Below are 15,276 nucleotides of genomic sequence, written 5' to 3'. Positions count from 1 at the left end.
TATCAAGGCACCTCAACAGCTTTGGATTACCGGTAATGTAGACGAGAATTGGAGGGTGTTTAACCAGCAGTTCAAATTCCATGCCACAGTCCTTGGTGTGCAGGCACAGCCCGACGAGAGGCGTATTGCGTTGTTTCTCACTGGAGCCGGTCCCCAAGCAATTGAAATTTTCAACATGTATTACTCATTGAGAGACAAATTGAAGGCTGAGCTGGAGAGGATGACAGCTTTGAGCGTGGTTAAGCGCATAGAAGAACCAATAGACTGCATAACCTGTATCGGTTGTGTCGGAATAAAAGAAGAAACCCCACAGGAAATCTCCGGGCTGCCGGCGAAACGGAGAATCCTGACAGAAGAGAATCCAGCTCAGTATCTCCACAACGGATGGCCCAGAGAATCCTGCTCATGTTTTTACAACTCAAGAGCAGAGTTAAGTGATGCAGATGGATTTTTGCTGAGAAATAAGAGAACTCTCTTCCATTTGCCCTCATATGGAACCCGGATCATTAAACCACCCTGGTACATTCTCAATATTGGTGGCCCAATAGTAAAATAATAAATTGGGTAAAGCCAAAACCTCCTGATTGCCTATCTCTCTGGAGGAATGCCCTACGGATCCTTGGGGTCTTGCCCACCCAAATAAATGAAGACGCTAACTTATAAATTTTGACAAAAACGGTTTGTGGGGGGGGGGGGGGGGGGGGGGGGGGGGGGGGGGGAGTGGGGAGACATTGAAAAATAAATAAAAATCTCGGGAGCACATTCATCTTAATAGCCTGGACCCTGTCTGCCAAGAACAGGGGGATGTTATCCCACTTCTGTAAGTCAGATTTGACCCCATTAACCAGATGAGTATAATTTAATTTATGAAGCAAGGCCTAATCATGGGCCACCCAGATTCGCAGATAACAAAAACTAGTTCTGCAAGGCGAAAAGGTAACATCCCCAAATGGGCCACCCTCCCCAGAGGGTTAACTGGGAAGTATTCATTCTAATCCAGATTCAACTTTTATCCAGAGAAGGAGCTGCAGCTCCCAAGCAGCTTCATTATCTCATCCATGTGGGATACTGGGTCTGTAAGAGGAAAAAGCAAGCCATCTACATACAAGGACACCCTATTCTCCACGCCCTTACTGGGTGATCTGAGTGCTATGGCAAGCGATTGTATTGCCCAACGCAAACAGGAGCAGAGACAATGGACATCATGCCTTGTGCCCCGATTCAGCGGAAAGTATATAACCCCATTCCAACCTATCAAACGCCTTTTGACATCTAGGGAAACAATCACCTCCGGTTCAGGCACCAAAGTGGTGGAGAGGACAGCATATTTACATAGAACATAGAACAGTACAGCACAGAACAGGCCCTTCGGCCCTCAATGTTGTGCCGAGCCATGATCACCCTACTCAAACCCACGTATCCACCCTATACCCGTAACCCAACAACCCCCCCCTTAACCTTACTTTTATTAGGACACTACGGGCAATTTAGTATGGCCAATCCACCTAACCCGCACATCTTTGGACTGTGGGAGGAAACCGGAGCACCCGGAGGAAACCCACGCACACAGGGGGAGGACGTGCAGACTCCACACAGACAGTGACCCAGCCGGGAATCGAACCTGGGACCCTGGAGCTGTGAAGCATTTATGCTAACCACCATGCTACCCTGCTGCCCCGTACGATATTTAGAAGGCAACGTATATCGGCCGGCAATTGCTGACCCTTGATGAAGCTTGTCTGGTCTTCGAATATCACCTCTGGGATGCAGGGCTCCAATTGCAGTACCAGCACTTTTGGAAGAAACTTAGTGCCTGCATTTAAAAGCAAAATATGACGTTAGGACCCACATTCGTACGATCCTTGTCTATTTTAAGGATCACAAACCCCGAGACAAGGAGTCATTGAACCTATCTAAAATGAAAGGGACCAATTATCCCACAAACCAGGAGCTTTACCTGTCTACATCAACCCAGTGCATTTCCTAATTTCCTCTGGGCGCAACGGGGTTCCAACTCTTCCAGCCTCTCCCTCTCATTCACTGGGATGGATAATCCGTCCAAAAAATCCGTTGTGGCTAAACTCTCCAATGGGGGCTCCGATCTATAGAGATCCCGATAAAATGTTTCAAAAGCCGCATTGACATATGTCGGGCGGAAACCAGGCTGTGACTCGAGTCCCATGTCTGCACAATCTCCTGGGAAGCCGCCTGCTGTCTCAGCTGGTGAGCTTAAAAGGTGACTAACCTTCTCCTCTGTGTTCACAAAATACACCCTTTGAACGTCGCAGCTAGCCCACAAGCCTTATCAATTGATGAAAATTCAAATTGTATCTCCGACATGCCAGCAACTCAGAGTTTGGGGAAAGTGAGTATTTTTTTTTTTTTTTAATTTTTTTATTGGAATTTTTTGCAGAAAATATAACAAAAAGTATAGCAAAAAGCAGTAATATGCAACTAACAGCCCCATAACACCCACAATTCCCCCCATACCGTAACATCACATGTATCACATTCCCCCACCCCCCCCCCCCCAAACAAGAGAACTTAACCATAAATTAAAATTAGATAAATCAAATTTAAATAAAATAAGCTAACATAATCAACGCCCCCCCCCCCTCACCCCCCCCCCCCCCCCCCCCCCCCCCGGGTTGCTGCTGCTACTGTCCCAGTACCCTATCGTTGAGCCAGAAAGTCGAGGAAAGGTTGCCACCGTTTAAAGAACCCTTGCACCGATCCTCTCAGGGCGAATTTAACCTTCTCAAGCTTAATAAAGCCCGCCATGTCATTGATCCAGGTTTCCACGCTTGGGGGCCTCGCGTCCTTCCACTGTAGCAAAATCCTTCGCCGGGCTACTAGGGACGCAAAGGCCAGCACACCGGCCTCTTTCGCCTCCTGCACTCCCGGCTCTACCCCAACCCCAAAGATCGCGAGTCCCCATCCTGGCTTGACCCTGGATCCCACCACCCTTGACACCGTCCTCGCCACCCCCTTCCAGAACTCCTCCAATGCCGGGCATGCCCAGAACATATGGGCATGGTTCGCTGGACTCCCCGAGCACCTGGCACACCTATCTTCACCCCCAAAGAACCTATTCATCCTCGTCCCAGTCATGTGGGCCCTATGCAGCACCTTGAATTGGATGAGGCTAAGCCGCGCACACGAGGAGGAAGAATTTACCCTCTCCAGGGCATCAGCCCATGTCCCGTCTTCGATCTGTTCCCCCAGTTCCCCCTCCCACTTCGTTTTCAGCTCCTCTACTGACGCCTCTTCCTTCTCCTGCATAAGCTTGTAGATATCGGATATCTTCCCCTCCCCGACCCAGACCCCCGAGAGCACCCTCTCACTCACCCCCTTCGCGGGGAGCGCAGGGAATCCCTCCACCTGCCGTCTAGCAAATGCCTTTACCTGCAGATATCTAAACATGTTTCCCGGCGGGAGCCCAAATTTCTCTTCCAACTCCCCCAGGCTCGCAAACCTTCCGTCGATAAACAGGTCCTTCAGCTGTCTAATGCCCGCTCTATACCATCCCCGAAATCCCCCATCCATGTTCCCCGGGACGAACCTATGGTTCCCCCTTAACGGAGCCTCCATCGAGCCCCCCACTTCTCCCCTATGTCGCCTCCACTGCCCCCAAATCTTGAGGGTAGCCGCCACCACCGGACTCGTGGTATACCTCGTGGGAGGGAGCGGCCACGGCGCCGTTACCAGGGCCCCCAGGCTTGTATCCCCACAGGACGCTCTCTCCATCCGTTTCCATGCTGCCCCCTCCCCCTCCATCACCCACTTACGCACCATCGACACGTTGGCCGCCCAGTAATACCCCGAGAGGTTGGGCAACGCCAGCCCCCCCCCATCCCTACTCCGCTCCAAGAAGACCCTCTTCACCCTTGGGGTGCCATGCGCCCAAACAAATCCCATGATGCTGCTGGTCACTCTTTTAAAAAAGGCCCTAGGGATAAAGATGGGCAAGCACTGGAAGAGGAACAAGAACCTCGGGAGAACCGTCATTTTGACGGATTGCACTCTGCCCGCCAGCGATAGCGGCACCATGTCCCACCTTTTAAATTCCTCCTCCATCTGTTCCACTAGTCTGGTGAAGTTAAGCTTATGAAGAGCCCCCCAACTCCTGGCCACCTGCACCCCCAGGTACCTGAAACTCTTCACTGCCCTCCTGAAGGGGAGCCTCCCAATTCCCTCCTCCTGATCTCCCGGGTGCACTACAAATACCTCGCTCTTTCCTAAGTTCAGCTTATAGCCCGAGAAGCCCCCAAATTCCGCTAACAGTTCCATCACCCCCGGCATTCCCCCCTCTGGGTCCGCCACATATAACAGCAGGTCGTCTGCATACAGCGATACCCGGTGCTCCTCCCCCCCCCGCACCAGACCCCTCCAATTCCCTGACTCCCTCAACGCCATGGCCAGCGGTTCAATCGCCAGTGCAAAGAGCAGGGGGGACAGGGGACACCCCTGCCTGGTCCCACGATAAAGCCTAAAATACTCCGATCTCCTTCCATTTGTGACTACACTCGCCATCGGCGCCGCGTAAAGCAGCCTCACCCATTTGATGAATCCCTCCCCAAATCCAAACCTCTCCAGCACCTCCCATAGGTACCCCCACTCAACTCTATCAAACGCCTTCTCTGCATCCAGCGCCACCACTATCTCCGCCTCCCCCTCCACTGCCGGCATCATGATAACATTGAGCAGTCTCCGCACATTCGTGTTGAGCTGCCGCCCCTTGACAAACCCTGTCTGATCTTCATGAATTACCTCTGGCACACAATCCTCTATCCTGGTAGCCAGGATCTTCGCCAGCAACTTAGCGTCTACGTTAAGGAGTGAAATAGGCCTATATGATCCGCACTGCAAGGGGTCCTTATCCCGTTTTAGGATCAAAGAGATCAGTGCCCGCGACATCGTCGGGGGCAAAGCCCCCCCCTCCCACGCCTCATTGAAAGTTCGCACCAGCAGGGGACCCACCAGGTCCGCATATTTTTTGTAAAATTCTGCCGGGAACCCGTCCGGCCCCGGGGCCTTACCTGACTGCATTTGCCCGATCCCCCTGACTAGCTCCTCCAACTCTATCGGCGCCCCCAGCCCCTCAACCAGCCTCTCTTGAACCCTTGGGAAACATAGCCTGTTCATGAAGCTCTCCATCCCCTCTCTCCCCCTCGGAGGTTCCGACCGGTACAATCCCTCGTAAAAGTCCCTAAAGACCCCGTTTACTTCTGTCCCCTTCTGCACTACATTTCCACCCCCATCCTTCACTCCCCCAATTTCCCTAGCCGCATCTCGCCTACGGAGCTGATGCGCCAACATCCTGCTCGCCTTCTCTCCATACTCATATACCGCACCCTGCGCCCTCCTCCACTGTGTCTCCGCCTTTCTGGTGGTCAGCAAGTCAAAATTGGCCTGCAACCTGCGCCGTTCTCCCAGCAACCCTTCCTCCGGTGCCTCCGCATATCTCCTGTCCACCTCCAGAAGCTCTCCCACCAGTCTCTCCCTCTCCTTCCTCTCCTTCCTTTCCCTGTGGGCCCGGATGGAGATCAGCTCCCCCCGGATCACTGCTTTCAGAGCCTCCCAGACCATCCCCACCTGGACCTCCCCCGTATCATTGGTAACCAGATACCCCTCAATGCTTCTCCGAACCCTCTTACACACCTCCTCCTCCGCCAGCATCCCCACATCCAGGCGCCAGAGCGGGCGCTGGTCCCGTGCCTCCCCCATCTCCAGATCAATCCAGTGCGGGGCATGGTCCGAAATCGCTATGGCCGAATACTCGGCATCCTGCACCCTCGGGATCAACCCCCTGCTCAGGACAAAAAAGTCTATCCGGGAATAAACCCTATGGACGTGAGAGAAAAAGGAATACTCCCGCGCTCTCGGTCTCCCAAACCTCCAGGGATCCACCCCTCCCATCTGGTCCATGTATCCCCTCAGCACTTTGGCCGCCGCCGGTCTCCTACCCGTCCTTGAACTGGACCGGTCCAGTGTGGGATCCAGCACTGTGTTAAAATCTCCCCCCATGATCAGGCCCCCTGCCTCCAGGTCCGGGACGCGGCCCAACAAGCGCCTCATGAAGCCAGCATCATCCCAATTCGGGGCATATACGTTCACCAGCACCACCTTCTCTCCCTGCAGCCTACCCCTCACCATGATATATCTGCCCTCCTTGTCCGACACCACCTCAGCCGCCTCAAACGCCACCCTCTTCCCCACTAGAATCGCCACCCCCCGGTTCTTTGCGTCCAATCCTGAATGATAAACCTGCCCCACCCACCCCTTCCTCAGACGGACCTGGTCCGCCACCTTCAGGTGGGTCTCCTGGAGCATAGCCACGTCCGCCTTCAACCCCCTTAGATGGGAGACCACCCTGGTTCTCTTAACCGGCCCGTTCAGCCCCCTCACGTTCCAGGTAATCAGCCGGATCAGAGGGCAACCCGCCCCCCCTCCCCTGCCGACTAGCCATAGCTTGGCAGATGTTCGCCCCAGGCCAGCATACCCCGCTCGACCCGTTCCCCATGGCGATAGCGCCTCTCCTCTTCCCCCCCGGCCCTCATCGGCTCCTTCCTAGTCGTTCCAGCAGCAACCCGGTATCCCCCCCCACCCCCCTCCCCCCCCCAGGCTAGGACCCCTCCTAGCCGCGACGCACCCTCCATGGTACTTCCGTGAGTCAGCTGACTTCTGCTGACCCCGGCAGCTCCCGCCAAAACCTATCCCCTCCCGGCTTGGGGTCATCCCCCTCTTGCCACACCTCCTTGGCATTATTGCAGCGCGGGAAAAAAGACCCGTAGAGGCCCTTCCCCCATCGCAAGCTCCACCCCCCGCTTTCACAATGCCACACCCCATCCTTCTGACGCAGTTCCCCAAAATCCAGTTTCCCCTCAATCCCCAGCCCCGTACAGAAGAGAACATATAGAACACAAACCCCCAACACTCCCCACCTACCCCACAACCATACCCAACAGACAAACCCACCCGTAAACAGAGCAAAAAGAAAACCAGCATACATAACACACATTTCGAAGTTGAAAAAGTTGAAACAGTTGGAACAAAACAGCCACAGCGGAAACAACGCCGGCCAAAGTATGTTCCCAGGCCCTAGTTCAAGTCCAGCTTCTCCGCCTGTACAAAGGCCCACGCCTCCTCCGGGAACTCGAAGTAATGGTGCCGGTCCTTGTATGTCACCCACAGGCGCGCAGGCTGCAGCATTCCAAACCTGACCTGCTTAGCATGAAGCACCGCCTTCGTCCGGTTGAACCTGGCCCGCCGCTTAGCCACTTCCGCACTCCAGTCCTGGTAGATCCTCACTACCGAATTCTCCCATTTACTGCTCCTCTCTTTCTTGGCCCAGCGCAGCACACACTCCCGGTCACTGAATCGGTGGAACCGCACCAGCACCGCCCTCGGGGGCTCATCTGCCTTGGGCCTCCTGGCCATCACTCTGTGCGCTTCCTCGAGCTCCAGGGGCAAATGGAAGGACCCTGCTCCCATCAACGAGCTCAACAACGTGGTCACATACGCCGGGAGATCCGACCCCTCCAGCCCCTCCGCCAGGCCCAGGATCCTCAGATTCTTTCGCCTCGTGCGAACGTCCAGCTCCTCCAAGCGGTCCTGCCACTTTTTATGAAGTGCCTCGTGCAACTCCACTTTCCCAACGAGGACCACGGCCTCCTCCTCTCTTTCAACGGCCTGCCGCTGCAACTCCCGAATAGACTCCTCCTGTGCCGCCTGGGTCCCAAGCAGCTTGGTCGCAGTTGCATTCATGGAGTCCAGCAGCTCAGCCTTCAGCTCAGCAAAACAACGTAGGAGCGAGGCCTGTTGCTCCTGCGCCCACTTCCACCAGTCCTCGGGTGTTGCGCCGGCCGCCATTTTGTTTTTCTTCCCACGTTTTTTTTGGGGCGTTTCTGCAGCCTTTTTCACCATATAGTGTGGGGCAAGTTCTTCCAGGCACCTTCCCCCACCGGGATATGTAGCAACAGCACTGTTTGGGGCCCTCAAAACGGCCCAAAAGCCCTTAAATAGCGGGAGCGCCGGCCGCCATTTTGTTTTTTTTCACCCGTTTTTTGGGGGGCGTTACTGCAGCCTTTTTCACCAGATAATGTGGGGCAAGTTCTTCCAGGCACCTTCCCCCACTAGGATGTGTAGAAACAGCGCCGTTTGGGGCCCTCAAAACGGCCCAAAAGTCCCTAAATAGCAGGAGTGCCGGCCGCCATTTTGTTTTTCTTCCCCCGTTTTTTGGGGGGAATTACTGCAGCCTTTTTCTTCTTCCCACTCCAGGTGAGCACCATATAGTGTGGGGCAAGTTCTTCCAGGCACCTTCCCCCACCGGGATGCGTAGAAACAGCTCCGTTTGGGGCCCTCGAAACGGCCCAAAAGTCCCTAAATAGCAGGAGCTGCCGAATGTGTGGCTTAGCTCCGCATAGCCGCAACTGGAAGTCGACGGGAAAGTGAGTATTAATAGTCCACCTCAAGGATGGAGTCCACCAGCCTCTGCCGCTCTGCCCTCACTGTCTTTTCAATGTGCACTTTGTAGGAATTTATCTCGCCCCTGATAACCACCTTAAGGCTTTCCCAAAGCATGGAAGTTAAGATTGATTCATTTTTATTAAATTTAATATGTTCCACAATGACGGGGAACATGAATTCACAAAATCTCTTGTCCGCTAATAATGCCGTATCCAATCTCCATGGCAAATGTCGAGAAGGTCCGGGTTCTAGTGTCAAATCAACAAAATGTGGGGCATGGTCTGAAATCACCGAGTAACCCTCCAGAGTATATTCTGTGCCGTTGCCACCCTCTGTGCTTCCAAGTGATTCAACATGGGAGTAGTATTGATTCATCAGCTGAATGGGAGTCAATTGGTAGTAATCAGCAGGAGGTTTTCTCACCCATGTTTGACCAGATACCATGAGACTTCATGCAGTCCAGAGTCAATGTTGAGGACTCCCAGGGCAACTGTAACTAGTGTGCTGCCACGTCTGGGCCTGTCCTACTGTGGGACAGGACATACCCAGGGATGGTGGAGTCTGGGACATAGTCATACTCATGGAATCATACCATATAGAAAATGTTAGGCTGTTGCTTGCCTAGAAATTCAAATCTAGGCACGGTAGGGCAGCACGGTAGCACAGTGGATAGCATTGTGGCTTCAGAGGGCCAGGGTCCCAGGTTCGATTCCCCACTGGGTCACTGTCTGTGTGGAGTCTGCACGTTCTCCCCATGTCTGCGTGGGTTTCCTCCGGGTGTTCCGGTTTCCTCCCACAGTCCAAAGATGTGCAGGTTAGCTGGATTGGCCATGCTAAATTGTCCTTAGTGTCCAAAAAGGTGAGGAGGGGTTATTGGGTTACGGGGATAGGGTGGAAGTGAGGGCTTAGGTGGGTCGGTGTAGACTCGATGGGCTGAATGGCTTCCTTCTGCACTGTATGTTCTATGTTCTAAGCACTCAGTAAGGATGACTCTGCAGGGTCGATGGGGCTGAATTTGCTGTTGTTTCTGGTACCTCGAATGTTGCCTGATGGCCCGCCGGTTTCATCCATTTTCGACTTGGTAGTGGATTTGATACCATTGAGTGGCTTTCTAGGCCACTCCTTAGAGTCAACATTGCTGTGAGGCTGGAGTCACATGTAGACCAGACCAGGTAAGGACAACATATTTCATTCCCTAAGGGACAATGGTGAACCAGAGGAATGTTTGATGAAAATTGACAATGGTTTCATGATCACTATTACTGAGACTAGCTTTTAATTTCAGATTTATTAATTTAATTTCAATTCCGCCAGCTGCTGTGGTGGGATTTGAATCTTTGTCAACAGAGCATTAAAGTGGGCCTCTGGATTGCTTATCCAGTGTCACAAAGTGCACTGATGTTATCTGCGAGTGTATCCCAACTTGGGCCTCACGGTAGCATGGTGGTTAGCATCAATGCTTCACAGCTCCAGGGTCCCAGGTTCGATTCCCGGCTGGGTCACTGTCTGTGCGGAGTCTGAACACCCTCCCCGTGTGTGCGTGGGTTTCCTCCGGGTGCTCCGGTTTCCTCCCACAGTCCAAAGATGTGCGGGTTAGGTGGATTGGCCATGCTAAATTGCCCGTAGTGTAAGGTTAATGGGGGGGATTGTTGGGTTACGGGCATACGGGTTACGTGGGTTTAAGTAGGGTGATCATTGCTCGGCACAACACCGAGGGCCGAAGGGCCTGTTCTGTGCTGTACTGTTCTAAGGTTCTAGGGACATCGCTTGGTGGGGGTGTATAGTTTGTTTTGTTTTGGTGTGAGGAGACAAGTGAAATCCCAGTGAGAATAAATATCCCAGTTGTGATGTAACAATTATTAAAGATTATTTATCAAACTAAAGGTAAGACAAATACACACAAACAGGACTACTCTACTCTCACGCAATTAAGGTTTATGAATGACTAAAACACACAGGTTATATACAATGTACCCCTTGTTACACAATAGAACTACTATACCTGAACTCTGTAAGATTCCCCCCCCCGTTCCCCAAACATCCAAATTGAATAACCAGCTATAATTACCACACAATACAGGGATGATATTCAAATCCAGGAACCATCTTTTTCCTCGTCCAGAGAAAATCTTTTAAAACTGCTGTTCCGAAGGTTTTCCTCACTGCCTTGACTCTAAGACTTAGAAACTTGTTTGCTGTAAATTTGGCCTTCAGGCTTTGTGACTGACCCAAAAAACCTGTTCAGTTCCTCAGCCATTTCCTCATCTCCCATTATTAAATCTCCCTTCTCATCCTCTAAAGGACCAATATTTACCTTAGCCACTCTTTTTTGCTTTATATATTTGTAAAAACTTTTGCTGTCTGTTTTTATATTCTGAGCAGGTTTACTCTCATACTCTATCTTACTCTTCTTTATAGCTTGTTTAGTAGCTTTCTGTTGCCCCCTAAATATTTCCCAGTCCTCTAGTCTCCCACCAATCTTTGCCACTTTGTATGCTCTTTCCTTCAATTTGATACTCTCCCTTATTTCCTGAGATATCCACGGTCGATTTTCCCTCTTTCTACCTTCCTTCCTTTTTGTGGGTATAAACCTTTGCTGAGCACTGTGAAAAATCGCTTGGAAGGTTCTCCAGTGTTCCTCAACTGTTTCACCATAAAGTCTTTGCTCCCAGTCTGCCTTAGCTAGCTCTTCTCTCATCCCATTGTAATCTCCTTTGTTTAAGCACAAAACACTAGTGTTTGATTTTACCTTCTCATCCTCCATCTGTATTTTAAATTCCACCATAATGTGATCGCTCCTTCCGAGAGGATCCCTAACTATGAGATCATTAATCAATCCTGTCTCATTACACAGGACCAGATCTAGGACCACTTGTTTCCTCGTAGGTTCCATTACATACTGTTGTACGAAACTATCGTGGATGCATTCTATAAACTCCTCCTCAAGGCTGCCTTGACCAACCTGGTTAAACCAATCAACATGTAGATTTAAATCCCCCGTGATAACTGCTGTACCATTTCTACATGCATCAGTTATTTCTTTGTTTATTGCCTGGCCCACCATAATGTTACTATTTGGTGGCCTATAGACTACTCCTAAATATCTTTGTTGTTCTTTGATTATATCTTCTGTGTATTCGGCTGTCAGCCCCCATCAATTTTCTTGACAATACATTAACATATGTATGTCTCAGGGACATTCCCTATCATCTATAATCTGTTACTCCTCCAAAAGCTATTCACTCTTGATTATTATCTAAACTGCCATTCTAAACTTGTTACCCAGAGGCTAACAAGCCCTGACAATACTGGTTGAAAGCCTCTGCACTGGAGTTTAGAAAAGTAAGAGGTGACTTGATTGAAATATTTTAAGATCCTGAGGAGTGTTGACAAGGTAGATGTGGAGAGGATATTTCCACTTGTTGGACAATTTAGAACCGGGGTCACTGTTTAAAAATAAGGGGTTGCACATTTAAGAGAGAGATGATTCTGAGGGTCGAGAGTCTCTGGCACTCTCTTCCTCAAGGGTCAGTGGAAGCAGAGTCTCGAAATATATTTAAGGCAGAGCCAGATAAATTCTTGATTAACAAGGGGGTGAAAGGTTATTGGGGTAGGCAGGAATTTGGGGTTGAATTTACAATCAAATCAGCCATGATCTTATTGAATAGCCGAGCAGGCTCGAGGAGCCGAGTGGCCTACTCGATGTTTATATATATATATATATATATATATATGCATATGTAATACTTCAGAGAAATTGGTTCATATCCCATCATGGCAGCTGGTGAATTTCAATTCAGTCAGTTGAATAAATCTGGAATTAAAAACTTTTCTCTGTAATGGCGGACATTAAACTAACAGATTGTTATAAAACACACCTGGTTCTCTGATGTCCTTTAGGGACATTAATCTGCTATCCTTACATGGTCTGGGCCTATGTTTGACTCCATATCCGGTACCCTCTGAAAAGACCGGCCAAGTCACTCAGCGGCCAAGAGCAATGAGGGATAGGCAGTGAATGCTGGCCTTGCTTGTGGCACCCACATCCTGCGAATGAATAAAGAAAAAAAGTTCCATCTCTATCAATGGATCTACGCCAGACTCAGGTATGCGATGAGGAAAATCCTCAATGGTGGAGAGCTTTAGGGAACCAGAGGCCCGAAAGCACCTGCGCCCCCAACCCCCAGCATATGACAATCACCACATGTCTTGTTGCAAATTAGTCGTTGATATGCCACAAAGTATTAGTTATTCATGAATTAATTAATTGAATTGACACAAAGAAAATCCTTGCATTCAGCAGATTTTTAAATCTTATTTGTGATTAGATATCATGGCCTCATCTTCAATTTTCTGAACAAGAATCTGGAGCTATTTTGGGGCATACAATTCATGCTAATAAACTTCAGAATGTTCTATTTTAAAGCCTATTGTCATCCAGTGGAGATTATAATCCAATAACTCTTTTCCCTTCGGAAGTTATGGTATTATGACTCCAGCTGGACAAATTGACTTTTAGAATGTAATAATTTGGTGCAATTGTGCAATCAAGCACAACGTGACAGAAAACTGTGACAACGTTGTGACAAAAGGCGGTTTATGTATAAAACGTGTATTGTAGTTAATTAACAGTATATAATTGTGATCAAAACTAGTCTTAATTTTCAGTATAATCTTGATTTAAAGAATACTTTATACATGTTTTTATGAGCACAGTAGCACAGTGGATAGCACTGTTCCTTCACAGCGCCAGGGACCCGGGTTCGATTCCTGGCTTGGGTCACTGTGCACGTTCTCCCTGTGTCTGCGTGGGTTTCCTCCGGGTGCTCCGGTTTCTTCCCACAAGTCCTGAAAGAATGTGCTTGTTAGGTGAGTTGGACATTCTGAATTCTCCCTCATTGTATCTGAAGAGGTGCCGGAATGTGACGACTAGGGGCTTTTGACAGTAACTTCATTGCAGTGTTAATATAAACCTACTTGTGACACTGATAAAGATTATTATTTTTTTCAGGAACCACTAATGCTTACACAGAGGCCAACTACAAACCAGCTTTTCTATCAGACGATGAGCTGAAACATCTTATCCTCAGGGTATATTTTACTTTTTAACAGAGTGCTGTTTGGAAATTGGTAGTTGTTTATTGTCTATCTGTGTACAATTTTGATTGTGTTCCTCAGGATGTTGTGACACTCACGAGAAATGAAAAGAAGAACAAACTAATTATTCACCACTCTTTGTTAACCTTAAAATAACCTGACTTTGAAGGACTGAAGGCAATAAGCTGTCTCGAGAAAAACGTCCGACGACAACAACAAATTTTAGCTTTGAGCTCTGAGTTGACCTCTTGAGTCTTTGATTTTAGATCACTTCCCTCTATCTGAGACATTAAAGCTACAAACAAGGTTAGCAGCTGAACATCTGTGTAGTGCTTTATCTGTACTTTAGGAAGGCCCTGTCTTCTCAACCTTGCCCCTTGCCTGAGGTGTGGTGATCCTCAAGTTAAATCACCACCAGTCAGCTCTTCCCCCTCAAAGGGGGAAGCGACCCGTGATCATCTGGGACAATGGCAATTTTGCCCTTTACCTGCTTCACCTGTGAGCAATACCATGGGTGATCTACTAGTACAGAGTGCACTGTTTTCCCCAGCAATTGATGGGAATATGGAACTTGCCAGTACCGGGAATAGTTGAGGTGAATAGCATAGATACATTTAAAGGGAAGCTAGGTAAACACATGGGGAAGTTAGGAATAGAAGGATGTGTTAATTGGGTGATTTGACGAGGCTCATGTGGAGCATAAACACAGTCATGGACCAGTTGCGCTGAATGGCCCGTCTGTGCTGTACACTCTGTGTAATTACACTGAAAGGTGTGAATGAGATGGGCCTGCCTTGTGTTGTGGCTGGTATAATGTAGCACTGTTACGTTAATGTACTAGTTAACAAAAATGCTGTAGATTACAAATAAATTAAGCAAAGCTACATGGAATGTAGCTGTCTTTCTTTAAACTACAGTCAATGCTTGGTATATAAGGTGTGGGATAACCACCTAAAGGGGATTCAAGGGGTTAAGTACACAGAAGATATTGAACATTAACCAGGTGCTATTTATCTCTGTTTATTCTTGCATTCAGTGCACCTTAACAAGGTATGAACCTGTGAGTAAACACAGCTATTTCTAGCCGTAACAAGCAGATGCTTAAAATCCTGGAACTGGCAACATAGAATTTGATGCAAATGGATAATGGCTATCTCTTTATTTCTGATTATAATTAACTGCCCGTTTACTTAAAAAAACACTCTTGATGTGTGTGATAGACTCGCATAGGAAAGAAGAAAAGATGCCACAAGTCCTTAACTTGACAGCACAGATTGACTTCAGACAGCATAAACAGCAATGCGAGAAAATTTGACCTTCATGGCTTTGTTACAGCAATGTTATCAGTACCAAGATGTGCAAGCTGAATTCAGCCTGCCTGTGATCGGGTATAACTTGGTGCTGCCCACAGGCAAGGGAAATGATATCGCCATGTTCTTTACGTTTCCGGGAAGCAGCCGTAAGGGAGTCGCCATTCCTTCTGCAAGGGAGAAAATAGGTCTGCAATGATTGGACCGAAAGAAACCGTGGTTGTCTTTTTGCAAAACAGGAACATAGGCACAAGGGAAGGCCTTTCGCCCCTCGAGCATGTTCCAATATTCAATTAGAACTTGGCTGATCTTAATCTCAAACCTCAGCCACCCACCTTGGTTCCATATTTTGTATACCCTTGTCAAGCAATATCGATCCCGAATTCAAAAGTTTTAATTG

General features: G+C 49.2%; 1 protein-coding gene across 7 annotated transcripts in view; it reads left to right on the top strand.

Annotated features, from left to right (window-relative positions):
• The window catches only part of LOC119971796 (aryl hydrocarbon receptor nuclear translocator-like protein 1), a 94,571-nt gene that overhangs the window by 32,575 nt on the left and 46,720 nt on the right, over positions 1-15,276 (top strand). For all 7 annotated transcript variants that reach the window (XM_038807937.1, XM_038807933.1, XM_038807935.1 and 4 more), the window contains one exon: positions 13,481-13,560. In XM_038807937.1, the coding sequence (XP_038663865.1) occupies positions 13,481-13,560 (80 nt within the window). The remainder of the gene's footprint in view (positions 1-13,480; positions 13,561-15,276) is intronic.

The sequence above is a fragment of the Scyliorhinus canicula genome, chromosome 9 (assembly GCF_902713615.1).
Source record: "Scyliorhinus canicula chromosome 9, sScyCan1.1, whole genome shotgun sequence".
Lineage (NCBI taxonomy): Eukaryota > Metazoa > Chordata > Chondrichthyes > Carcharhiniformes > Scyliorhinidae > Scyliorhinus > Scyliorhinus canicula.
The sequence above is the reverse complement of the archived record's forward strand: the minus strand, read 5'-3'. Positions and strand labels throughout refer to the sequence as shown.